The sequence below is a fragment of the Giraffa tippelskirchi genome, chromosome 4 (assembly GCF_054371585.1).
Source record: "Giraffa tippelskirchi isolate mGirTip1 chromosome 4, T2T-mGirTip1v1.2.pri, whole genome shotgun sequence".
Taxonomy (NCBI): Eukaryota; Metazoa; Chordata; class Mammalia; order Artiodactyla; family Giraffidae; genus Giraffa; species Giraffa tippelskirchi.
The window spans coordinates 198,459,185-198,484,901 of record NC_137278.1 but is presented as its reverse complement, the minus strand read 5'-3'; the positions used below and the strand labels follow the sequence as shown (position 1 = coordinate 198,484,901).

Genomic DNA, 25,717 nt, shown 5'->3' with positions numbered 1-25,717 from the left:
GAGCAAAACTCTGGAACAGGTGAAATGCCCATTAACAGGGAACTGATCATTAAGGGGATATCCTGCAGTGGACCCTATCCAGCAGTAACAGGCTCTAGGGATGCTATGTCTGTACAGATGTGGAAGGATGCCCAAGATAAACTATTCGGTGGAAAAAGTTCAGTTCAGTTCAGTCGCTCAGTCGTGTCCGACTCTTTGCGACCCCATGAATCGTAGCACGCCAGGCCTCCCTGTCCATCACCAACTCCCGGAGTCTACCCAAACCCATGTCCACCGAGTCGATGATGCCATCCAGCCATCTCATCCTCTGTCGTCCCTTTCTCCTCCTGCCCCCAATCTTTCCCAGCATTAGGGTCTTTTCCAATGAGTCAACTCTTCGCATGAGGTGGCCAAAGTATTGGAGTTTCAGCTTCAACATCAGTCCTTCCAATGAACACCCAGGACTGATCTCCTTTATGGTGGACTGGTTGGATCTTCTTGCAGTCCAAGGGACTCTCACGAGTCTTCTCCAACACCACAGTTCAAAAGCATCAATTCTTCGGTGCTCAGTTTTCTTCACTGTCCAACTCTCACATCCATACATGACCACTGGAAAAACCATAGCCTTGACTAGATGGACCTTTGTTGGCAGAGTACCAGAGGACAAAAGAGTGTGCAGAGAAAGCTGCCATTTGCGTGAAGCGGGAAAATCTGTAAATATACACAGACATGTGCTCACACACACATTCATAAACACGTCTGGAAGGTACATGAGACACAGCACTGGCTGTCCCAGGAGCAGGAAACTGGATGGTTAGTGGATAGAGTTACAGAGTCTCTCACCGTATGCTCTTTTGTACAGTTTGAAGTGCAAATCTTGAGGTGGTACTAGTGGTAAAGAACCCCTACCAATGCAGGAGACACAGAAGACACGGTTTCGATCTCTGGATTGGGAAGATCCCCTGGACGAGGGCATGGCAACCCACTCCAATATGCCTGCCTGGAGAACCCCACAGAGGAGCCTGGCAGGCTACAGTCCATGGGGTTGCAGAGTTGGACATGACTGAAGCGACTTAGCATGTACAAGACTGTCTTTACCTATTTCAGCAACGATTACAATAAAAAAAATTTTTTAAGTCTACTGAATAAACATGGACACTATTATGAATGCTAATCAAGTCGATTCTAGAGAATTGCCTTCTATCATCAGGAGAACAGGAGGAATTCTTCAACATACATGGGAGAGAGAATAAAGTCACCAAACAAAGGTATAGCAGTGTCTCTGTTTACTATAAAGAACAAAACCCGTGAACCCAAAGCACTGTAAGGATTTCTCTGAAACACTGCAACTGCAGAACAAACAAACAAGATAGACATCCAAAGCACGAGAAGCAGATTTAAAGGTTTGACAAACTATTTAAAAACATGCCATATTTTATTTCTTGGGCAAGACATCAAGTTTCTGTAAGAAATAATAAAACAATGGGTATGTACTCAGGCCATATAAGAGCATGTATTGTAATTTTAAGCTTGTGACATACTATGAAATATCAGAAATATAAGAAAAACACATCTCATGTATATTCTTGAATGAATATTACCCTTATGTATTTAGCTCCTAACTAAATAAACTTATGGCACCAATTTACTTTTTGAAGAGATTCCTTTTTAAACTTTCATTTTTCAATTAAAGATAGCAGAATTACTCTGTAACTTGAGCTAGAGTATCTTCTTTTATGTCTCCCCTGTCTTCCCAAAGGTCTTCTTACACATAATTAGAAATCACTGAAGAAAGACACCATGAACTTTTTCCATAGCTTTTAAACCATTTCCCACTAAATTTCCTATAAGGATGTTTAGATTGTGGATAAATATAGAAAAAGCAGGATATAGTTCTAAACATAGTAATTTTTTAAAAGAACAACCAAAACCAGTTCTTGTAACTGACTTCATGCTACCTAAGTGGATCAAAGATGGAACATATAAGAAGTGTATATTTCGGGCTGTTTACCCTATGATTTCAATGTCCTTCACAGTACTAATTACATCCGTTGTAGAGATACAGAACTTGAAGCAAAGGATCACCAACTTTCCACTGAGTGCCTACGTCAAGTACAACTACAGAATCAAAATTTAAAAACAGCTTTTCTAAAGATCTTGAACAAAATCAGGCAGAAAAGAAAATTAAGAACAGAATTCAAGCTACTAAAGACTTTGACATTTGTTGTTAATTTCTTTCGTCCACCTTCTCACCAGTACAACTTTCTCTATTTCAGGTGGCTAGGATGCTAAGAGAGTGCTTAGAGACAGAACATTCTCAAAGTGAAATTGTTTAACATCTGAGTTTCACTGACCATGAGATTCTTTCAACTTGCTCCTGCGCTGGGTTCTTGCATAAAGTACAACCTGCTGGACAACCTCCAGCTGCTCTTCAATCCGGGGGAAATGAAAGTCAGTGCATTCTTGGCAAACCGTGGCGAAATCTAAGGGACCCAACACAGTTAACAAACATGCAAAGGTGAAGTATTAGATCTTTAGTGTTTACTTACAGAGAGATCCAGCAGAAATGGAACACAGTATTCCCAAGGATGGCATCTCATATTTGTCCTCTCTATAATTATGTCTTAGTAAGTTAAGGGACAACAATTCAGTTTTGATCAGAAACTCACTCTCTCAATGGCTCAAAAGAGCAAACAATTAACAGGTAAGGAAATTTTAATGTAAGTCAAACCTCCTTTAAACAGTAGATACTTTGAGCATAATCCAGTCCCCAAAAGTGCTAAAAAAAAAAAATCAGGTTCTTACACTTATGATAGAAAATAAAATATTCAAGCGTCTTAAAAGCAGTTCTACATTTCAATGCACTTTCTATGTCAAACTTTTAAAAAAATCATCAGAAAAAATGAACTGTACTAAGACGGAAGGCAGAATTCAACCTAGCATTTTTCAGAAATAGATTATTTAAAAATATAAAGAAAAAACATGACAGATGGATGAACTAAAATTCAGTCAGGATCTGCTTCTAAACTGAAAAATGTATTTATATCTTGATTATTCTTTTTGTGATACCTTGAAAAAGGATCCTTAAAAATTATCTATGATAGGATTTTAAGAAAAATGAAATACCCTGAAGCACCCCATGGGTGCTAAAGTATGAAACAAATCTCACACGACTATGTCTGGGCCTGTGTGCTATTTGGACTACCTGAACACTGGGGTGACTCAAACTTTTTTCAGTTCTTTTCCTCTAACTGCTTTCTCTTTCAAACGGCATTAAATGGAGAACTTTGAGGGCATAACTATGCATAATGTTAACTTACCTCTTTTAATGCCACTGTAGGAATTGATTCGATTATCGACCAGCAACACCAGGCCACAAAGGGACGTGGAGTAAAGCGACAATGCCGTCTGGAGTCGGTGGAGCTTCACGCCGCTTCGGTGGTTCCTCTTGTGCTTACAGAAGTCCAGCATGTCTGCTCTCAGCAACCTCAGGTTATGCATGGTCTTCAACTGGGCCCCTGGGGGAAGGCAGCAGGCCCAGAAAGATACTTAGACAGCTGCAGAAAGCCAGCAGAGTGGGAGGCAAATCTCTGTGGCAGGAATCCCAGTGAATCTGTGCTACAAATACTTTAAGATGGGCTTTTCAATTTTCCATTTTGCTGTTGTTTACTTGCTAAGTCGTGCCTAACGCTTTGCGACCCTATGGACTGTAGTCCACCAGGCTCCTCTGCGTCTATGGTGATTCTCCAGGCAATAATACTGGAGGGGGTTGCCATTTCCTCCTCCAGGGGATCTTCCTGACCTAGGGATTGAACTTGTATCTCCTGCATTGGCAAGTGGGTCCTTTACCACTGAGCCACCAAGGAAGCCTGTGTTCTATTTTAATAACTATTAATATTTCATCTTTGCATTTGAAAAAAAATAATAGATGAGCTAAAATAGAAAACTTATAGCCAATAAACATAGGCTTTCTTGGAGCAGAACCTAATTTTTCATTTTAAAAGTGAAGTGGAAGTCACTCAGTTGTGTCTTGACTCTTTTCTACCCCATGGACTGTAGCCCACCAGGCTTCTCTGTCCATGGGATTTCCCAGGCAAGAACACTGGAGTGCGTTGCCATTTCCTTCTCCAGGGGATCTTCCCGACCCAGAGATCAAACCCAGGTCTTCTGCATTGCAAGCGGATTCTTTACTGTCTGAGCCATCAGGGAAGCCTTTCATTTTAAAAAGAATCTGGATATATTCTACTTATATGCTAAGGATTTCTCTCTTAAAAACATTAAAAAAGTTTCACCGGTTACAAAGTGGTGACTAAAAAATTAACACACTTACCTAAGTGGATGGTAAAACTTTCTTCTAACTTTCTCTGTTCCTCATAAACCCTTCCATTTGCTTCAGCGGATTCTCTGAACTGACTCGGCTGAACTTTAATTTCCTCGCTGCAATTGAAAAAATTATTGATATGCTTTTTCTTGGTATGCTTGTCAAGAAATTTTCCTATAGGAAAGAAAGCTTTATAGTGAAATGAAAGTGAAAGTCACTCAGTCGTGTCTGACTCTTTGTGACCCCATGGACTGTAGCCCATGAGGCTCCTCTGTTCATGGGATTCTCCAGGCAAGAATACTAAAGTGGGTTGTCATTTCTTACTCCAGGGGATCTTCCCAACCCAGGGATCAAACCCGGGTCTCCCGCATTGCAGGTGGAGCCTTTACCATCTGAGCCACCAGGGAATGAAACTAATTGCTGAAAGTAGCACTTAATTTATTCCTAAATTTATCCTTTATCCAGGGGGCAAGGAAGACAAGCACTTACAACTTATAAAATTCCCACTTATTCTTCCATTTCTTTGGTTATTTCTTTTGGTCAGTGAGGCTTATTTTTTTAGTCATTACAATATCAATTCCTATGTCACTATGTAATATTTCTTAGTGGCCTACGGCATGATTAAATAGTGACTAACATTACCTTAAAATGTTTAAAATGACATTAAAAAACATTAACACATCCTTATATCAGGTGGCATCAGTGAAACTAGAGAATAAGTGAAGTGAGAGAAATGAAAATTGAAAACAAAAAAGTCAAATAAAAGAAAAAATTAAAAAAGAAGAAAGTTCGTTTGGACATATTCATATCCTCTCTTTTAAAACCATTTCCTATTTTTTCACTGCCAACAGTCTCACATTAAAAGACTTCGCTTAGCTCTAGTCTGCCCTTGTACTTCCTGAAAATGTTTCCGTGGAGACATCAGAACTGTACAACTGTTCAATTCACATATTACGGTGAGCTGAAGATGATGCAAGCCTGTAATAGTCATCTACTACAAGACTAGATTTTTGCAATAAATCCAGTCTTATTTGCGTCACTGATGGACTTCATTAGTAAATATAGCCAGTTTCAACCCCCAAACAAATTCATACAGATTTACACTAATAAAATATCATCTTAGGATTCAGGAAGCCACCAAAGAAAGTTGTTCCCGTTCTAATAACAAGAAAAGCCGGGATAATCTAGATGGCCACAGCTGTTCTGAAGCTCATCAGAGATCTGAGGTAACAAGGTGAGCAAGAAATTAAATTCTGAAGTGTGACACGCCTGTCCCAGGGGAGACAGGACACATGGTTTTCGGTTTTGGCAGAGCATCGTGGAAATGAAATGCTGTAATGTATGTAAGAAGGTAAGAAGAAATCAGCTAAAATGTTAACACATTCTTCAAGGTCAAGCATGGGAGGCATGTACATTTAGGACGGCAATGGATGTTACATGCTCTTGCAAACTCTTTCCCACCGGCCTCCACCGAGTGCTTCCAGGAAAGGCCTGGGGTGGGGCAGGAGAAGAGACAGCCCACTGGGCGGCACAGGTAGATGTGCTAAGGATACCCCGTGCCCTGGGCCCAGATCTGCAGGGCTTGCCCAAGACCATGGGACCTGCCTCCCGCCCTCGACAAGAAGCCTGACACCAAACAACAAATAAGGTCAGTCTGTTGCGGGGGGCAGAACAGCAGCACACACAGGGACCTCCTGCTGCAGAACAGGCCCTCAGAGGCTACTGACAGCTGAGGGTGGGGCAGGATGGCAGAGGAGAACCTCTAGAAACCAAAGCCCCACTCTCAACACGAAGTGGCAGCAGTGTACTGCTGTAGACAATGAAGCTTGTGGTGGACCGGATGGAGAACAGAAACCAAACAGCCCGAATGCCAACTAGATTTCCATGGTCTTCACGTTAACAGCCTGCTCATTTCTGGGCATAGGTACTATTTATGCAGGTGGCGCTCAGTGGTAGAGAATCCACCCTCCAATGCAGGAGATGAGAGACCCGGGTTCAATCCTTAGGTCACGAAGATCCCCTGGAGGAGGAAATGGCAACCCATTTCAGTGTTCTTGCCTGGAGAACTAGACACATCTGAGCCACAACTACTTCTTTTCTAACACACACAACAGTCAGCATTTAGTGTAAAGGGAGATAGAGTGAGAAAGACCCAAAAGAACAAGCAAAAATAAATAACCCATTGTCAAGAGATAAAGCAATCAACAGAAACAGACTTAAGAGAAAATCCAGATGGTGGGGCTGTGCAAAGGGATGTTCAAATAGCTAAAATGCTAAAAGATCTAGTGTAAAACAACATGCCAGGACAGATAAGTAATTTTAGCAAAGAGAGAAGTACAAGAAATAAACATGATATCAGATGGGTGATCACAAATATCAATTCCTTTGACAGGCTCCTCAGAAGACCACCAACTCATTCCATGATGCCACCATTACCCTGATGCCAAAACGCAATGAAGATATTGTAAGAAAAACAAAGTTAGAGACCAACATACATATAGCCGGTATTTTTATTTATTATTTTATAGTGGATATATTTACTTATATTCGTTATAATATATATGACGTACTAAATCTTGAGTCCGAGAACAGGGGTGGTGGATGGGAGGAGCTACCCCAAGTCCGAGGTCGGGGGCGGCAGCCAGGAGGAGCTACCCCACATCCAAGGTAAGGGACAGCAGCTGCACTTTGCTGGAACAGCTGTGAAGAGATACCCCACATCCAAGGTAAGAGAAAACCAAGTAAGACGGTAGGCACTGGGAGAGGGGATCAGAGGGCAGACACACTGAAACCACAATCACAGACAACTAGCCAATCTGATTACATGGACCACAGCCTTGTCTAACTCAATGAAACTAAGCCATGCCGTGTGGGGCCACCCAAGATGGACAGGTCATGGTGGAGAGGTCTGACAGAATGTGGTCCACTGGAGAAGGGAATGGCAAACCACTTCAGTGTTCTTGCTTGAGAACCCCATGAACAGTATGAAAAGGCAAAAAGATAGGACACTGAAAGATGAACTCCCCAGGTGGGTAGATGCCCAATATGCTACTGGAGATCAGTAGAGAAATAAATACAGAAAGAAGGAAGGGATGGACCCAAAACAAAAATAACACCCAGTTGTGGATGGGACTGGTGATAGAAGCAAGGTTCAATGCTTTAAAGAGCAATATTGCATAGGAACCTGGAATTAGGTCCATGAATCAAGGCAAACTGGAAGTGGTCAAACAGGAGATGACAAGAGTGAACATCGACATTCTAGGAATCAGTGAACTAAGATGGACTGGAATGGGTGAATTTAACTCAGATGACCATTATATCTACTACTGTGAGCAGGAATCCCTTAGAAGAAATGGAGTAGCCATCAGAGTCAACAAAAGAGTCTGAAATGCAGTACTTGGATGCAGTCCCAAAAACGACAGATTGATCTCTGTTCGTTTCCAAGGCAAACCATTCAATATCACGGTAATCCAAGTCTATGCCTTGACCAGTAATGCTGAAGAAGCTGAATGGTTCTATGAAGACCTCCAAGACCTTCTAGAAATAACATCCAAAAGAGATGTCCTTTTCATTATAGGGGACTGGAATGCAAAAGTAGGAAGTCAAGAAAAACCTGGAGTAACAGGCAAATCTGGCCTTGGAGTACAGAATGAAGCAGGGCAAAGGCTAACAGAGTTTTGCCAAGAGAACGCACTGGTAGAGCAAACACCCTCTTCCAACAACACAAGAGAAGACTCTACACATGGACATCACTAGATGGTCAGCACAGTAATCAGACTGATTATATTCTTTGCAGCCAAAGATGGAGAAGCTCTATACAGTCAGCAAAAACAAGACCGGGAGTTGACTGTGGCTCAGATCATGAACTCCTTATTGCCAAATTCAGACTTAAACTGAAGAAAGTAGGGAAAACCACTAGACCATTCAGGTATGACCTAAATCAAACCCCTTATGAGTATACAGTAGAAGTGAGAAATAGATTTAAGGGACTAGATCTGATAGACAGAGTGCCTGATGAACTATGGACAGAGGTTCGTGACATTGTACAGGAGACAGGGATCAAGACCATCCCCACGGAAAAGAAATGCAAAACAGCAAAATGGCTGTCTGAGGAGGCCTTACAAATAGCTGTGAAAAGAAGAGAAGCGAAAAGCAAAGGAGAAAAGGAAAGATATTCCCATTTGAACACAGAGTTCCAGAGAATAGCAAGGAGAGACAAGAAAGCCTTCCTCAGCAATCAATGCAAAGAAATAGAGGAAAATAACAGAATGGGAAAGACTAGAGATCTCTTCAAGAAAATTAGAGATACCAAGGGAACATTTCATGCAAAGATGGGCTCGATAAAGGACAGAAATGGTATGGACCTAAGAGAAGCAGAAGATATTAAGAAGAAGTGGCAAGGATACACAGAAGAACTGTACAAAAAAGATCTTCACAACCCAGACAATCACAATGGTGTGATAACTCACCTAGAGCCAGACATCCTGGAATGTGAAGTCAAGTGGGCCTTAGAAAGCATCACTACGAACAAAGCTAGTGGAGGTGATGGAATTCCAGTTGTGCTATTTCAAATCCTAAAAGATGATGCTGTGAAAGTGCTGCACTCAATATGCCAGCAAATTTGGAAAACTCAGCAGTGGCCACAGGACTGGAAAAGGTCAGTTTTCATTCCAATCCCAAAGAAAGGCAATGCCAAAGAATGCTCAAACTACCGCACAATTGCCCTCATCTCTCACGCTAGTAAAGTAATGCTCAAAATTCTCCAACCAGGCTTCAGCAATATGTGAACCATGAACTTCCAGATGTTCAAGCTGGTTTTAGAAAAGGCAGAGGAACCAGAGATCAAATTGCCAACATCCGCTGGATCATCGAAAAGCAAGAGAGTTCCAGAAAAACATCTATTTCTGCTTCATTGACTATGCCAAAGCTTTTGTGTGGATCACAATAAACTGTGGACAATTCTGAAAGAGATGGGAATACCAGACCACCTGACCTGCCTTTTGAGAAACCTGTATGCAGGTCAGGAAGCAACAGTCAAAACTGGACATGGAACAACAGACTGGTTCCAAATAGGAAAAGGAGTAGTCAAGGCTGTATATTGTCACCCTGTTTATTTAACTTATATGCAGAGTACATCATGAGAAACGCTAGGCTGGAAGAAGCACAAGCTGGAATCAAGATTGCTGGGAGAAATACAAATAACCTCAGATATGCAGATGACACCACCCTTATGGCAGAAAGTGAAGAACTAAAAAGCCTCTTGATGAAAGTGAAAGAGGAGAGTGAAAAAGTTGGCTTAAAGCTCAACATTCAGAAAACTAAGATCATGGCATCTGGCCCCATCACTTCATGGGAAATAGATGGGTAAACAGTGGAAATAGTGTCAGACTTTATTTTTCCGGGCTCCAAAATCACTGCAGATGGTGCTTGCAGCCATGAAATTAAAAGACACTTACTCCTTGGAAGGAAAGTTATGACCAAGCTAGATAGCATATTAAAAAGCAGAGACATTACTTTGCCAACAAAGCTCCATCTAGTCAAGGCTATGGTTTTTCCAGTAGTCATGTATGAGTGTGAGAGTTGGACTATAAAGAAAGCTGAGCACTGCAGAATTGATGCTTTTGAACTGTGGTGTTGGAGAAGACTCTTGAGAGTCCCTTGGACTGCAAGGAGATCCAACCAGTCCATCCTAAAGGAGATCAGTCCTGGGTGTTCATTGGAAGGACTGATGTTGAAGCTGAAACTCCAATACTTTGACCACCTCATGCGAAGAGCTGGCTCATTGGAAAAGACCCTGATGCTGGGAAGGATTGGGGACAGGAGGAGAAGGGGACGACAGAGGATGAGATGGTTGGATGGCATCACCAACTTGATGGACATGAGTCTGGGTAAACTCCAGGAGTTGGTGATGGACAGGGAGGCCTGGCGTGCTGTGATTCATTGGGTCACAAAGAGCTGGACATGACTGAGTGACTGAACTGAACTGATATCTTGAGTTATATGTGTAAATTTGAGCTATAAAATTTCCAGAAGAAAATACAGAAGAAACTCTTTGTGATCATGAATTTCAACAATATGTTAGATAAGACACAGATCTTTTAAAAACTGATAAACTTTACTTAATTAAAATGAAACACTGCTCTTTGAAAGAAAGGGATCAGAAAAAGAAAAGACAAGCCACAAGGTGCGAGAACATATTTGCAAAACACATATCTGATTATACACTTGTACCCAGAATACATAGAGAACTTTCACAACTCAGTAATAAGAAAAAAAAATAAAGGAGAGCTATGGCTAGAAGATCAGCACATGAAAAAATGTTCGGCATTAGTAGCCACCAGGGAAATGCAAAGACACCCAAAATGAGACACTGCTACGAAACCTACCAGAATGGCTAAATATCACCACCAAGCGATGGTAAGAGTGTGGAGCATCTGGAACCCTCATACATCAGTGGTGGGGATGCAAAAATGTCACAACCACTTCGGAGAATAGTTGGGCAGTTTCTTAAAAGATTAAACACACGAAGGATTTTACTTACTATGTTATCCAGCAATCTCACTCCTAGTTATTTACATAACAAAATGATAAACATATGTCTAAAACACTATATTATATTATAAACATATGTCCATCCATATGTTCCCACTTCCCTGCTGGCTCAGATGGTAAAGAATCTGCCAGCAATGTGGGAGACCTGGGTTCGATCCCCAGATCGGAAAGATCCCCTGGAGGAGGGCATGGCACCCCACTCCAGTATTCATTCTTACCTGGAGAATCCCATGGACAGAGGAGCCTGGTGGACTACAGTCCATGGGCTCGCAAAGAGTCAGATACAACTGAGCGACTAACTTTTACTTTCACTTTCATGTCTGTACAAAGACCTGTATGTGAATGCTTACAGTCACTTTACTTATAATTGCCAAAATCTATAAATACTTCAAATGTCCACCATTGGATAAACAAAAAAATAACAGAGCAACAAAAAGGGAAGAACCACTTATAAAGGCAACAACATGAATGAGTCTCAAAAGGTTATGTTAAGTGAAGAAACTGACATAAACTGCTGCATACAGTTTGATTCCATTTATACGACATTTTGGGAAAATCAAAATTACAGGGACAGAAATCAGATCAGGTTACCACGAGCTCAGCAAGCAGAAAAGGGGTTAATATAAATGGATAAAAAGGAAATACTATGTCTTGATTGCAGTGATGGCTTCATGACTTAAGTTCGTCAAAACACATCAAAATGTAAACATCACAATGTAAACAAAACAATCAAAATGTAAACCTAAGACAAGTGACTTTTATGTAATTTATCCTTTAATAGACCTGACTTTAAACAAAAAGGCAAAAATAAATGAACTTTAAAAATTGGTCAGTTTCATACAATTCCATACATAGTTGTGCTGAAAACAGGTTCCTGCTCCCCCAGGAAACCTATCAAAAAGGAAAGCAAGCTAACAAAGTCACAGTAAAAATACTCTTTCCTAGGAATATTTGGTTTTTTAAAGCAGCAGCAGCTAGAGGTCAATATTTACACAATGGAACTGACCACATAGAATGAATTTCTGAAACTATAGTAGCAAAGAGATTTTTGTAGCAAGGGGCTTTCTGAGCTTCCATAGGTCAGTGATTTTCTGCCTTTCTGACCACAGTATAGAGCACATATTTAATATTTTACATTTTGTTCAATACACACATGTGTAATGCACTGATGTTTTTCTCTAGTCTACTCTACTCAGATCTGTTCCATTCAATTCCATTCCATTTTATTATTATTTTAAAAGTTCAGTTGGAAAGTAAAGAATCTAGCATGGTTCCTGGCAGACTGCAACCAGCAGTCTGAGAAACACCGCTGGACCTTATGGCATATGGATGTTCCCAGCCTGTCTCCAGTCTCTTCTTTTGTACTGAGTTTAGCACTTTTTTCATTTGAAATGAAGAGTATATACATGTTAGTGTCCAGGAGGTTATCCCATTTCTAATTATAAAAAATTGTTTAAATGTTTCTAAGGTGTTGTCTTGAGGAAAACAACACAAATGAAAGATGATAATAGGAGATGATAATAGATAGCATCAGGCAAACAGTTTAATGATCATCTGTCTATAAGCCTGTGTACACACCCATCCCATAAGTATTTATTTATGTGCCTATATCAAGAGCTAGACACTTGACAGAGATCTGGAGATATAACAGCAGAAAAAATAGACATGGTGTTTTACCTTCAAGGCAAGACAAGTAGGGGAGAAGGACATTATATAAATAAAATGCTATGTCTGAATGTCTCCAGTATACACTAGAAAACCCTGAAAGCAGGATTATACTGTACTAAGTATATCTCCAATAGAATATACTTTAGGATTTGAAAAAAGAAATTCTCAAAGGTGAGTATACAGCCAGGAAATAACAGGCAATATAAGAAACACAGTGGATTTAGGCCACAGGGGACCACACAAATTATGAGTTATAGAAAGTCTTCTTTCCTCATTTCGTACCTTGTACATGCTTCTATTACTGCACATATCATTCTGTACAGTATTGTTTTATTTACAGGTCAATCTCTATAGAATATAAGCTCCCCACAGGCAGTTATTTTTTCTGCTTAAACAGTGCTTGGCATTTAAGATGCATTCAACCACTGTGCACTGCATTGAAAGGAAACCAGTTAAAAAAAAAACCCAGGAGACAGTAGTCAAGGTTTTTAGGTAACACACCCACAAGATTTATAAGGCTAAGTTTTGGGTGGGGAATCACCTTTGTAAAACATCCTGCCCCACATATTCCACATAAAGTCTATAAGATGAAAGGTGTTAAAAGAAGCATATAGTTATCTTGGATTTTCATTGGTAACTTAAAAATATCTACAACTAATACAAACTATTACTGACAATGACCTTTCATCTCATAAAAAAGATACCTGATTAATACCTGAGGGAGCTGTTGTTGGGGTTTTTTAGGTCTTGATGAAGTTTAATTACCCATTCTTGATACTCTTGTTTTTGAATGGCAGTCGATTGTTTTAATTCATTGGACCACTTATTTTCTAAGTCCTAAAACGAGACAGTAAACCAACTAGTTAAACTTTTTTTTTATAAAAATAAAAAAATGCACTCTGAAAGTCATTATATATACCTCACTTACCTGTTGGGATTCGAAATGCTGAGCAGCCAGGGTGTTCACATCTTGGTCTGTCAGTGACTTTCCCAACTCCTGCATCACTTTTTCCATTTCAATACCTTGTCTGAAACATAAATAAGCAGATCGGATATAGTCATCACATTTTAAAGGTGCAGAACCACTCCAGATGCATGGAATAACCGCTACGAAGTGAAAACAACATTTTCTTTTTATAGGAATGTGCCCAAGAACAGCAACAGTACTGTCTGGAAGGCACTGTGAAGCCTTGGCGGAAGCCTCAGCATTGGAGATGTGGAAACAATAATGCCAACGTTGTATAGTATACACAATGTTATGTGCGGTTAAATTGGAATCTAAATTTAGTGCATAAAGGAGAACATTCAAAATCCAGGAGATAGTTCAATTTCCATAACTGATACTGAAAAGTCCAGAGCCGTTTTCATTTGCAGATTTTCACAAAGAAGACGCTCTGCAATTCAGCTCAAAATACATTTTTTATTCATCTGAACGTGAGTTAAGGTGACTTCAACCTTTGAATTGCACTTTATGTTATAACCAGAAGCTGCCACTTAGGTTCTAAGAATCAAACTGGTATTAAGTCACAGCGTTCCCTTTCTAGAGGAATGTGAAATACATTCTGAAGATATGTTTTAGTTTTAATTTGTCCAAATAAACAATGTGTGGAAATTAAAAATGGTATCTCCCCCATAAGAAAAACTAATCGATGGTGCTAGAAGTTCAGATAGTGGTTATTTACAGAGGAAATGGGTGGGAACTGCTGGATTGGGTGGGAGGGAGCCTTCTGCAGGCTGGAGATCACCGACTTCTTGATCTGGGAGAGGAGCAACGGGTGTGCTTACTTTGTGGAAGTTTCAATTCAGTTCAGTTGCTCAGTTGTGTCCGACTCTTTGTGACCCCATGAATCGCAGCACGCCAGGCCTCCTTGTCCACCACCAACTCCTGGAGTCCACCCAAACCCATGTCCGTTGAGTTGGTGATGCCATCCAACCATCCCATCCTCTGTCGTCTCGTTCTCCTCCTGCCCTCAATCTTTCCCAGCATCAGGGTCTTTTCCAATGAGTTAGCTCTTTGCATTGGGTGCCCAAAGTATTGGAGTTTCAGCTTCAGCATCGGCCCTTCCAATGAACACCCAGGACTGATCTCCTTTAGGATGGACTGGTTGGATCTCCTTGCAGTCCAAGGGACTCTCAAGAGTCTTCTCCAACACCACAGTTCAAAAGCATCAATTCTTCGGTGCTCAGCTTTCTTTATAGTCCAACTCTCACATCCATACATGACCACTGGAAAAACCATAGCCTTGACTAGACGGACCTTTGTTGACAAAGTAATGTCTCTGCTTTTCAATATGCTGTCTAGGTTGGTCATAACTTTCCTTCCAAGGAGTAAGTGTCTTTTAATTTCATGGCTGCAGTCACCATCTGCAGTGATTTTGGAGCCCAGAAAAATAAAGTCAGCCATGTTTCCACTGTTTGCCCATCTATTTGCCATGAAGTGACGGGACTGGATGCCATGATCTTAGTTTTCTGAATGTTGAGCTTTAAGCCAACTTTTTCACTCTCCTCTTTCACTTTCATCAAGAGGCTCTTTAGTTCTTCTTCACTTTCTGCCATAAGGGTGGCGTCATCTGAACATCTGAGGTTATTGATATTGTGGAAGTTTACTGAACTGTATACCTACAGTTTATTACCTTTTTATAAGGTATATTTTAATAAATAAGTTGGTTAAAACTTATTTCTAATAAAAATGTATTAATCAAGTTAATGTGTTCTAAAACACATTTCAAACAAACTTGGAAGCAGTGAAACACAGACATGAACTAAAGGATTTCTCTACCATTTTAGTCAGTTTACATAAATTGCTCTTAAAAGAAACTGTACTTATTTCTAACAATTGATTAAGATAGTTACATGTATATCATAAATGAAACTCATTCGTATGTTATACTTTTATACATCTCAATGAATACCTTCTAGTATTAAATATTCAGTATGACTTAATTCCCACTTAATGATAATGCAGGTGACCCCACTAATTTTTTAATAACTACTAGAGGTCAGGTGAAGATAATGCTTGCAAGTAAGATTTTTATTTAAAACAGAAATAACTGCTAAGCATTTATAAATATAAACTTCATTACACTTTATTAATATTTTACATTACACATGTTCCCTCTAGTGGATAAAAAGTATCACTGCCACTTTAAAGTTTCAAAGAAATATCTTGAATCTGGTTTGCTCAAAGAAGGAAATTTTCAATTAGGAAAAGGAAAACTAATAAATAACAATTCAACAAATAAAAGTTCATGAACATTTATTTCACCCTAAATGTGTTAGAAGTGCAAGTACAGTTAATGATACAACATTTATTTCTATGATTAAGATGAAAGAAAAATTTATTATATGAAATACCATGTAGTGGCTCAGTATATCTGTTGTGATGATTCTGACAACCTGTACATTAGCTTGAAGACATTTAGGAAAAACAATCATTATAACTGATTGATGCTGTATTGAGACAAATTCTTTTAAAGATGTAATATGGGATTAAAATGAAAGGAGAGATGAGAAAAGGCGTCACTTCTACTCACGAATTAGATAAATGAATTAAACACCAAAATTTTGGGTGAACTTCACTAATCAATTCCAATTTACTATTATACGGTTCAACTTTGCAAAAAATATTACCTACCTTAAAGAGAACATGGTTTATTTTTATTTATTAAGCTGACAGTTTGGACATGTGAAAAAACTATAAAACTGTTCTTAAAATAAATGTATTCAAACATTTTTAAAGTCTTTATTGAACTTGTTACAATAGTGATCTGCTTTATGTTTCGGTTTTATGGCCATGAGGCATGTGAGATCTTAGTTCCTCAGCCAGGGACAGAACCTGCACCCCCGCGTTAGAAGGTGAAGTCTCAACCACCAGACAACCAGGGAAGCCCCAGATGTATTCCATTATTATTTGTATGTTTGGGGATGGGGGAACAAAGCCCCGTCAAGAAGTCTGGCCAAAGGACATTTCAAAAAATAACATAAACCAAAACAAATCCCTACTGAAAAACTATCCTGTAACAGAAAAAAAATATATATGAAGTACCAGTAAATGCAGATAATTAGTAACTTAATGCAGCTTCCAAAACAACTGAAGGGTTAAGAGGAATAAGAACCTTCTTCCAACTTAGAAAAAAGAACAATTATAGAACAGTGATGGCCAGAGATGAAATTTTCTGGGAGGTGGAGTGAGCAGGCAGCAAAGGGGACCACAGCTCAGAGCAACTCAGCTGCTGACTGAAAGCAGGAGCGACAGCCACTGAGGTGAACTGCAGAGGCCAAGCTGGGCATATTTTAATAGCTCTAAACAGGTAGAACGGGTGCAGGCCCAGAAAACCTGAGACCCGAGAACAGATTCAGAATGAGAGGAAGATTGTATTATCTGAAGCCCTGGTGGGAAAAAAAAAATCAAACAAATGAAATTCAACAGAAGGTAATTAGTGTTGGGTAACTAGCATCATATTTTAAAAAATCTAATCTGTATTTCACGCTTATTTTAAAATATGTTCACAATATTCCACGCATGCGTGCTTAGTTGCTTCAGTTGTGTCTGACTCTCTGAGACCCCATGGACTGTAGCCCACCAGGCTCCTCTGTCCATGGGATTCTCCAGGCAAGAATACTGGAGTGGGTTGCCATGCCCTCCTCCAGGGGATCTTCCTGACCCAGGGATCAATCCGACATCTCCTGAGTCTCCTGCATTGCAGGCAGATTCTTTACTCACGGAGCCACCTGGGAAGTCTGTGGACAATATTATTGGATATGAAATAAAGAACTAGAGGAAATCCAATTTCTGCCTCAGTAAACTGGGGTAGTAACAGTAGGGTTGTGGATCAAATGAGACAGGGCATCTGTTGAGGACTGCATGTTTGTGGCCCCCCCAGAGTACAAATGTTGAAACCCTAACCCTCACTGTGATGGTATGTGGAGGTGGGGCCTTTGGGAGGTAATTAGGTTGAGGTGAGCTCCAGAGGTTGGCATCCTCATGATGGAATTAGTGTCTGGAAGAAGGGGTGCTACTGTTCTCCATCTATAAGCAACGCACCAGGAGCGTGCATGGAGGAAAGGCTGAGGAAGTAACGTCAGGAAGGCGCTGGCTACAGCCAGGTGGTGGGTCCTCACCAGACACTGAGTCTGCTGGCACCTTGACCTTGGACAACCCAGCCTCCAGACTATAGGAGATCAATTTCTGCTGTTTAAGCCATCCAGTCTGTGTGTTGTTTTTTTTTTAATATAGTGGCCTGAACAAAGACAGCATCCAAAGCACTTTGCACAGGGCCTGGAACAAAGCTGACCTTCAGAAGAGGTAAGTTCTTTCTCCATCAGAACTAAGAGTAGATAGAGCCGTCATAATTCATTTAGGTAAATCCCTTGAGGAGTTCTATAAACTAGGAGAACCTTACCTGCCCAGGTGAAATGAGAGATCGAAACACACAGGAAAATTAATTTCTAATGTTGAAGATGATTTTCTATTTTTCAGTTTTATTAAAAAAAACAGAACACACTGTTCTGTAGCCCGTCATTATTTGACGATGTAACATTTAATAACGGTAATGCAAGAACTAGGAAGTACCTCTCCCGTAACTTTTTCAGCTCCACGTCTCTTTCGCCAATGAGTTCAGAGATACTGACGAAGTAGTTGTGTTCCAAGTTTAGGAGAGTTTCAGAGGCCGGAGAATGGATGAGGTCATGGTACACGTCCGCGAAGTCTTCATCCCAGCTGGGCTCCTCGGGCCTCGCGTGCTCTAGCGTGGTCTGCGAGATGGGACCAGACACTCTTTAATCCCAATGCAGTGCTGTTGGGTAACACACCACTAGAGAAGTGAGTATACTATGATGCCATTTCTGTACATCAAAGGGCAGAAAGGCCCTCTATATATGTGTTTATAGGTTACACAGGATTATGAGCATACACAAAAAAACACGGAAAGATGTAAACTCAGTCGTCAATGTGGGTTACCTGGTGGCAGGGATAAGGGGGAGGTGTTAATGTGGAGCAAGGGATAGGAAGTGTCCATAATTTCAAAAAAAAAAAAAGAAAGGGTAATAAGTAAGCTAAGATCTCATTTCCGTAAAACACACACACACACACACACACACACACACACACTTGAAGGGCGCGCGCGCACACGCACGCACACACACACACACACACACACACACACTTGAAGGGCCTGTTCACAGCAGAGTGGGATTTCTAAGTACCCTACTTTGTATTCTAATGTACCACATAAGAGAATAACTTGCATATAATAGTTACATCATCAGAAAAAAAAGCTTTTCGTTATTAGAAATATATAGCTAAAAAAGGTTTTGTAGGCTATATATTTAGTGAGTGAGCTTACCTATGCAATAACACTGCCCTTGATAACCCAATTCATGCGTAGGATTTTATACCAATATATACATGAGAAATTTTCTTACTTTGAAGTCAGGTATTGTTTTCTTCATAAAATGTAAGTCCCCTCAATTAAATGTATGAAAAGAGAAGTTATCAAAACGATAAAGGGGACTGCATAAACACTGATAAGCAAACAAACACAAAAACCAGAAACATGCAGCAGCAGAAAAGAGACACCCTGAGTGTGCACACACAAACACATCTGGGGAGACGGATGCCTGGCCCCAGACATACACACTGCTCCACAGCGGAGGGCAACTGACATGCTCAGAAGTCCCCCGCCAAAGGTCATACAATACAACGGCAAAAGCGGGAACTACACAAAGATTTCAACATTTTTTCTATTTTTGATCTTTGCAGCTAGACACCTGTAAAAGAGAACAATCTAAATTCTTCCCTTTTCTTACCAATGAAAACACCCCAAATGGGAATCTATGATAGGACTCAGAATAATAATTTCCCTTACATAAAATGAACGGATAAATCATGGACACAGGTATTTTGAACTGGGACAATCAGGTAAACTCTTCCCCTTGTACTTACACTTGGATCCACTCCAGGTCAGGAGGGGAGACTCATTAACAGAATCAGCCGAATGTAGAGGGTGGATTTCATCTGCCCCACGCCTTTGCAAACCCGGACCGTGCTGTGGTAACTTCTCTGCATCCCTAGAGACCCAGCATCCCTCTAGGGAATATAACCAGTCCATGTGACTTAGGCTCTGTTCCAAATTCACTTTGGGCTTGGGCTGAAGTTTCGTAGGAAGGAGCCAAGGTCAAATCCTAGGGACCTGCTTGGCCATACATAACACCAGACATTCAGCAACCCCACAAGGTCAGATCAACTCATTATGTAACTTGCAAGCCTCAGGTTACAAGTCATCCTGAAGCGAGACTCGTGAATAGGGAGAAGCGTCCTTCTACATGATACACACCCAACAGAATTCTTACTCACTCTCAGTCAACTAGAACTCTGGCACCAAGTTTACACACTTCCTCCCTGTTCCACATCCTGAGACCAGCCTGGGCCACCTGGATGCCCCGGTGGATGGTTCACCAAGGCCCTGCCTTCCGGTGTCCCTCAACTCCGTATCTTTAATAAGTTCTCCCCTTTGACTGTCACCCGTTCCATATCCTCCCCAGGAACAGCTCAGCCGCTAAAATTCAAACACTCAGTCACTGATTACAAACTCCAACTGAAACTTCTCATTCAGCGGCTCCCAGGCAACTGGTTCTGCAGCCTCACCAGGACCTCCGCTTCACAATCTCCACTATCTGAGCTGTTGGCTCCCTCTCACTGCCCCTTCTTCCTGATAAAGCTTACAGTCAGTCACTGTCTTGCACACATCCTCCTTGCTCACCTAACAAAACCCCATCTTATTCCTCTTGCTCCGCCTGCAGTCAGGCTCTGGGGAGCCGCAGCAGAAAAATCACAGAAGTCCAGAGTCTACGGAGGCAGGCCGGTGCCAGTCCGATCCTTCTTTGTGATGCTGCGTGGCAACTCTGGCTTCCAGAGTCTACGGAGGCAGGCCGGTGCCAGTCCGATCCTTCTTTGTGATGCTGCGTGGCAACTCTGGCTTCCTCTGGTCAGTTCAGTCCTCAGACATCCAACCATCTCATCAGCCCCCCACAACCCCATCTAGACAAACAACCTCCTTTACTATTTCTCAGATAAAGCAGAAGCAGTTAGGAGAGAATTATCTTCAACTTCCTGCTACCAAAGTAAAGTTTTCTGAACTGATGTTTACGTTTTCCTTCTTCCTCTCCGCTATGATGGAAGCCACCTCCCTCCTCCCTGGAAAGACTGATCCTCCACTTTGGCTCTGGGTCTGATTCCTTTCGGCCTTTTTCTCTGCTGTCTCAAACAACAAGCCTCTGATCCTGGGGGTCCCATTTTGCAAGTCTCACCCTCCTCTCTGCAGCCCAACTTCTTGAGTTGTCTAGACGTATTCCACTTCAACACTACCACTCATTCTTAGACTCACTGAAATCTAGTTTCTGCTCCCACCAATCTGCTGGATTTATCTTCCCACAGATAAGACTTGATCGTCTTTGCAGCATTTGAACTACAGACCTCCTTCTTGGTTACCTCTTTTTTGGTCAACTTTCATGAAACTATAAACCTTTTCTTCTTTGAAACTATAGTCTTTTATCTTCTTTCTGTTTCCTTGACCAGTTCCTCTCTTTCCTTTGCAGGGTTTTCTTCCTCAATTCATCTCTTAAGTGTTTGGGTTTGTTTACTAACTTGTATATATTCACCCATACATCCATCTATCACAGACCAGATCTATTATTTGCAAGCTTGTTGCTGGATGTATTGTTGTTTACTTGCTAAGTTGTGTCCAACTCTTTTGCGACCCCATGGACTGTGGCCCGCCAGTCTCCTCTGTCCATGGGATTCTCCAGGCAAGAATACTGGAGTGGATTGACATTTCCTTCTCCAGGGGATCTTCCTGGCCCAAGGATTGAACCCAAGTCCCCTGCATTGGCAGGGTGCTTTACCACTGAGCCACTGGGGAAGCCCTCTGTGCTGGTTACCAGTTAATAAAAGAGAAGAAGGCAGATGTCTTCAGGTGGATATTCAGACAAGCCAGAGATACAGGCAGGTCAACAGACAATTACAATGAAGGATCTTGTCAAGATTCTGTCCAAGTGTCTTTTCTTCTCAGTCTACAGTAACCCTGGGCCATTCCATTGAGCAATGAATAATTTTTTAACACAAGCATGCTCCATGTATATGTGGGATATACTCATATGAAAAAATTCATTGTTTATCTGAAATTCTAGTTTATTTATTTATGTAGGGCCACACCACATAGCATGTGGGATCTTAGTTCCCCAACCAGGGATTGAACTTGCAATCCCCTGCATTGGAAGCACAGATTCTTAATCGTTGGACCACCAGGGAAGTCCCTGAAATTCTAAGTCAAATGGATGGCCTGTATTTGTAATGACTAAATCTGGCAACCCTATGCTAGGTAGAAATACAAAAGTAGCGTCTCATTTTACAAGAATATTACATGAAGCACTGTGTCCTGTGTGCTCACCTTGATAACAAGAAGGAAGCACATAAGTACCAATACAGGTTGCATATTATGGAATAAATCTTTGTACACAGAGAACAAAGGGTTCTTTAGCTGTTCCAGTATTACCTTGGCAATTTAAACACCTTCATCATTCTGCTTCAGAAACAAACAAACACACACGCAGAAAAAGCGATCAGATTTGTGGTTACTTCAGGCCGGGGATGGAGGAAGCAGAAATGGGATGAAGGCAGTCAAAAGACACAAGCTTCTAGTTATAATAAGTACTAGGCATGTAATGTGCGATGTGATAAATATAGTGAACACTGCAGTATGGTACACATGAAAGTTAAGAGAACAAATCCTGAGCATCCTCAGCACAGGAGAAAACATTTTACTTTCTATTTCTTTAACTCTGCATCTATATGAGGTGATGGATGTTCAGTAACCTTGTTGTGGTAACCACTCCGTGATGTATGTATGTCAAACCATCACGCTGTACACCTTACACTCATGCAGTGTCGTATGCCAACTACATTTCCAATATCTCAGTAAAACTGTACGAAAAAAAAAACCACACATCAGAGTCCAGAATATCCTTGAAATTTACAGTCTCATCTATTTTTGTACCTCAGCATAAGCTTTGGCCCACGTGCTTGCCAGCTGATGTAGGTCGACTTCACCTGACTTCACAGCTTCCAGGGCAGCTTCGGCCTCTCTGTCATAATCTCTGAGCGATTCTTCTTCGATAAACTGGCTCAGAGCTTCTTTTAAGTCTGTAACAGTGATAACAAATACCGTCATCGGCAGACATAAACTGGGAACATTTTACCTGGCTAAGCATTCCAGTGTGAAACTCTTGTCAAACTTATACCCTTAAGAGCATGTCTAGCTAAGATAAATTCAGCTTAGAGAATCCTTCAACTAATCTCACACGTATTTTTCTTCACAACCACAGGTTACTGAATGGTCAAAATTCTTAACTCTTATGTAATATAACCCTGATACTCATTAAAAACATTAATTTCTTAAGTCTGATACTTCATCTGAAACTGAGTAGAAAAAAGCACATAAAGACCTTCTACAGACAGAGGGTATGAAGCTTGTATTTAAATGAGTTTCCTATATAACTTTTAAGGGTATATATTGTTGTGTGTGTGTGGTCAGTCACTTCAGTCATGTTCAACTCTTTGCAACCCGTGACCCCATGGACTGTAGCCCGCCAGGCTCCTCTGTCTGTGGGATTCTCCAGGCAAGAATACTGGGGTGGGTTGCCATGCCCTTCTCCAGGGGATCTTCCTGACCCAGGGAGTGAACCTGTGTCTCTTGTGTTTCCTGCATTGCAGGCAGATTCTTTACCCACTGAACTACATGAGAAAGCCATATATTGTTACATTTTTTGAACCTGAAATAGAACTTGACTGATCAGCATATTAAAACTGATTTATTTCAGATGATCTACAATTCCAACTTCAGAGACACTACTTAAAAGACTTCTTTGAGGATATGAGAAGACCATGGCTTTCATCTTGGGCCCTTCCCTGCTCCCTCATTGACTCAGGTTGTGGGCCCTGGGGGAGACCAGCTGCAGGTGCGGAGGTGACCCTATGAAGAGGCCCACATGATAAGGCCTGACAACAGCCTCACAAGTGACCTTGCAGATGATCTTGTGCTAGTAGAGCCTTCAGATGAGACTCTGGAGTCCTGACTGACAGTTTGGCTGGAATCCCATGAGAAACCCCGAGCCAGAGGCACCCATCTAAGTTGCACTTGGATCCTTGAACCACAGTAATGGTAGCAAGATAATACATATTTGCTGCTTTAAAAAAAAAAAAAGACAGATTAAAGAGCACTGGGATAGAAACCAGGATACCTGTGCTTTGGTTTTGGTTCTGACACAATGTCTGTAACTCTGGACCAGAGAGTCTCAGTTGTTAGGACGCATCAGAGTTCCCTGGGGGGCTCACTGGAATAGATGCTGCATCCCAGTCCTAGAGTTTCTGATTCAAAGAGGATGCAGTGGAGCCCAAGAATACACACTTCAAACAGGTTCCCAAGTGACGCTGCTTGGGAACAATTTTCGAGAACTACTGCCTTGGGCAAATTATTTAACCTTCCTAGGCACCAGTTTCCTTATTTGTACGATGAGATTATGCCAGAAAGTTTCCACATTCCCTTGTATCTCTGATCTTCTATGATCCAACATATTCTCAATTAAAACATTTTCCCTTCTCTGTAGACAGAATGTAGACCTTTTAAAATGGCATAATACAGATGACTCTATGGAACTAATTTAGGTGAGCAAAGATTATTGGAAGATAGGTACCCCCTTCTCTTCCACGACATCTCAGAAACTGAGGACAAGATTGTTAAAAGGGCAAAACATTGAGCACATAACCAATGATAGCCAACATGCCTTATGAATCCATCGAGCTGCATGAAGAGGTTAGGTGTTTTAATCCAGACTCTGTCATTTTTCACCATATGTAATTAAATTTAATTTTTATACTAAAATGCCTAATAAACAACTACAAGAGATACAGGAAAAAAAATTCCCATAGAAGAAAGATCTACGGAACCTTTTTATTCTTGAAAGCTTCACATTTTGTGGTTGTTTCCAGTGCTTCTCAGGTTTGTGCTACCACGAAACTTCTAATGACAGACAGCAAAGGAAAATAACAAAGTGATATTTTCCAAAAATCAGTCCTCACCTTTTTCTATAAAGCACGGTAAGTTGTGAAGCAGCATTAGACGTCCATGTAAATGACTGGCATTCTCTTGAACAGGAAATTTGAGGGGCACCCTCAGTTCAAAGCACTGACTTCCAACTTTGAATTTATACACAAATTCCCTCTCTCGGTTGCAGAATCTTTCTCTGTTTTTCTTCATCTTTAGCAGGATTCTAGAAAACTAACAACAAAAAATTCAGCCGGTTATAAGTCCAAAACATTATTGCTAAGCCACTTCTGGACCTCCCGATAGCTCAGATAGGGAAAATCACTGCAGATGGTAATTGCAGCAATGAAATTAAAAGATGCTTACTCCTTGGAAGGAAAGTTATGACCAACCTAGACAGCATATTAAACAGCAGAGACATTACTTTGCCAACAAAGGTCCTTCTAGTCAAGGCTATGGTTTGTCCAGTGGTCATGTATGGATGTGAGAGTTGGACTATAAAGAAAGCTGAGCGCAGAAGAATTGATGATTTTGAACTGTGGTGCTGGAGAAGACTCTTGAGAGTCTCTTGGACTGCAAGGAGATCCAACCAGTCCATCCTAAAGGAGATCAGTCCCGGGTGTTCATTGGAAGGACTGATGTTGAAGCTGAAACTCCAATACTTTGGCCACCCGATGCAAAGAGCTGACTCATTGGAAAAGACCCTGAAACTGGGAAAGATTGAGGGCAGGAGAAGAAGGGCATGACAGAGGATGAGATGGTTGGATGGCATCACCGACTCAATGGACAGGGTTTAGCTGGACTCTGGGAGTTGGTGATGGACATGGAGGCCTGGCGTGCTGCGGTTCATGGGGTCGCAAAGAGTCAGACACGACTGAGTGACTGAACTGACTGACTGATAGCTCAGATGGTAAAGCATCTGCGTGCAATGCAGAAGACCTGGGTTCGATCCCTGGGTCAGGAAGATCCCCTGGAGAAAGAAATGGCAATCCACGCCAATATTCTTGCCTGGAGAATCCCATGGACAGAGGAGCCTGGTGGGCTACAGTCCATGGAGTCACAAAAAGCCACTTCTAAGATGGCTCCCCACTAAAGAGAT

General features: G+C 41.2%; 1 protein-coding gene and 1 long non-coding RNA gene across 6 annotated transcripts in view; one reads left to right on the top strand and one right to left on the bottom strand.

The window, feature by feature from the left end:
- FERRY3 (FERRY endosomal RAB5 effector complex subunit 3) overlaps positions 1-25,717 on the bottom strand; it is a 39,677-nt gene that overhangs the window by 11,878 nt on the left and 2,082 nt on the right. Inside the window, exons 2-9 of one of the 5 annotated variants that reach the window (XM_081593881.1) lie at positions 24,654-24,852; positions 22,553-22,718; positions 18,093-18,333; positions 13,449-13,548; positions 13,236-13,357; positions 4,310-4,416; positions 3,300-3,497; positions 2,334-2,462 (exon numbers count right to left, since the gene is read on the bottom strand). In XM_081593881.1, coding sequence (XP_081450007.1) covers positions 2,334-2,462; positions 3,300-3,497; positions 4,310-4,416; positions 13,236-13,357; positions 13,449-13,535 — 643 coding nt within the window. In that variant the 5' untranslated portion in view covers positions 13,536-13,548; positions 18,093-18,333; positions 22,553-22,718; positions 24,654-24,852. Of the gene's footprint in view, positions 1-2,333; positions 2,463-3,299; positions 3,498-4,309; positions 4,417-4,942; positions 5,201-13,235; positions 13,358-13,448; positions 13,549-18,092; positions 18,334-22,552; positions 22,719-24,653; positions 24,853-25,717 lie in introns of those variants that run through there. The other 4 variants (XM_081593878.1, XM_081593879.1, XM_081593880.1 and 1 more) reach the window with 4 other exon arrangements.
- On the top strand, positions 5,224-17,825 carry LOC145546608 (uncharacterized). Its single transcript, XR_014083072.1, has 4 exons — positions 5,224-5,948; positions 6,693-6,804; positions 13,661-13,964; positions 17,757-17,825. It is a non-coding gene; the product is annotated as an uncharacterized LOC145546608 (long non-coding RNA).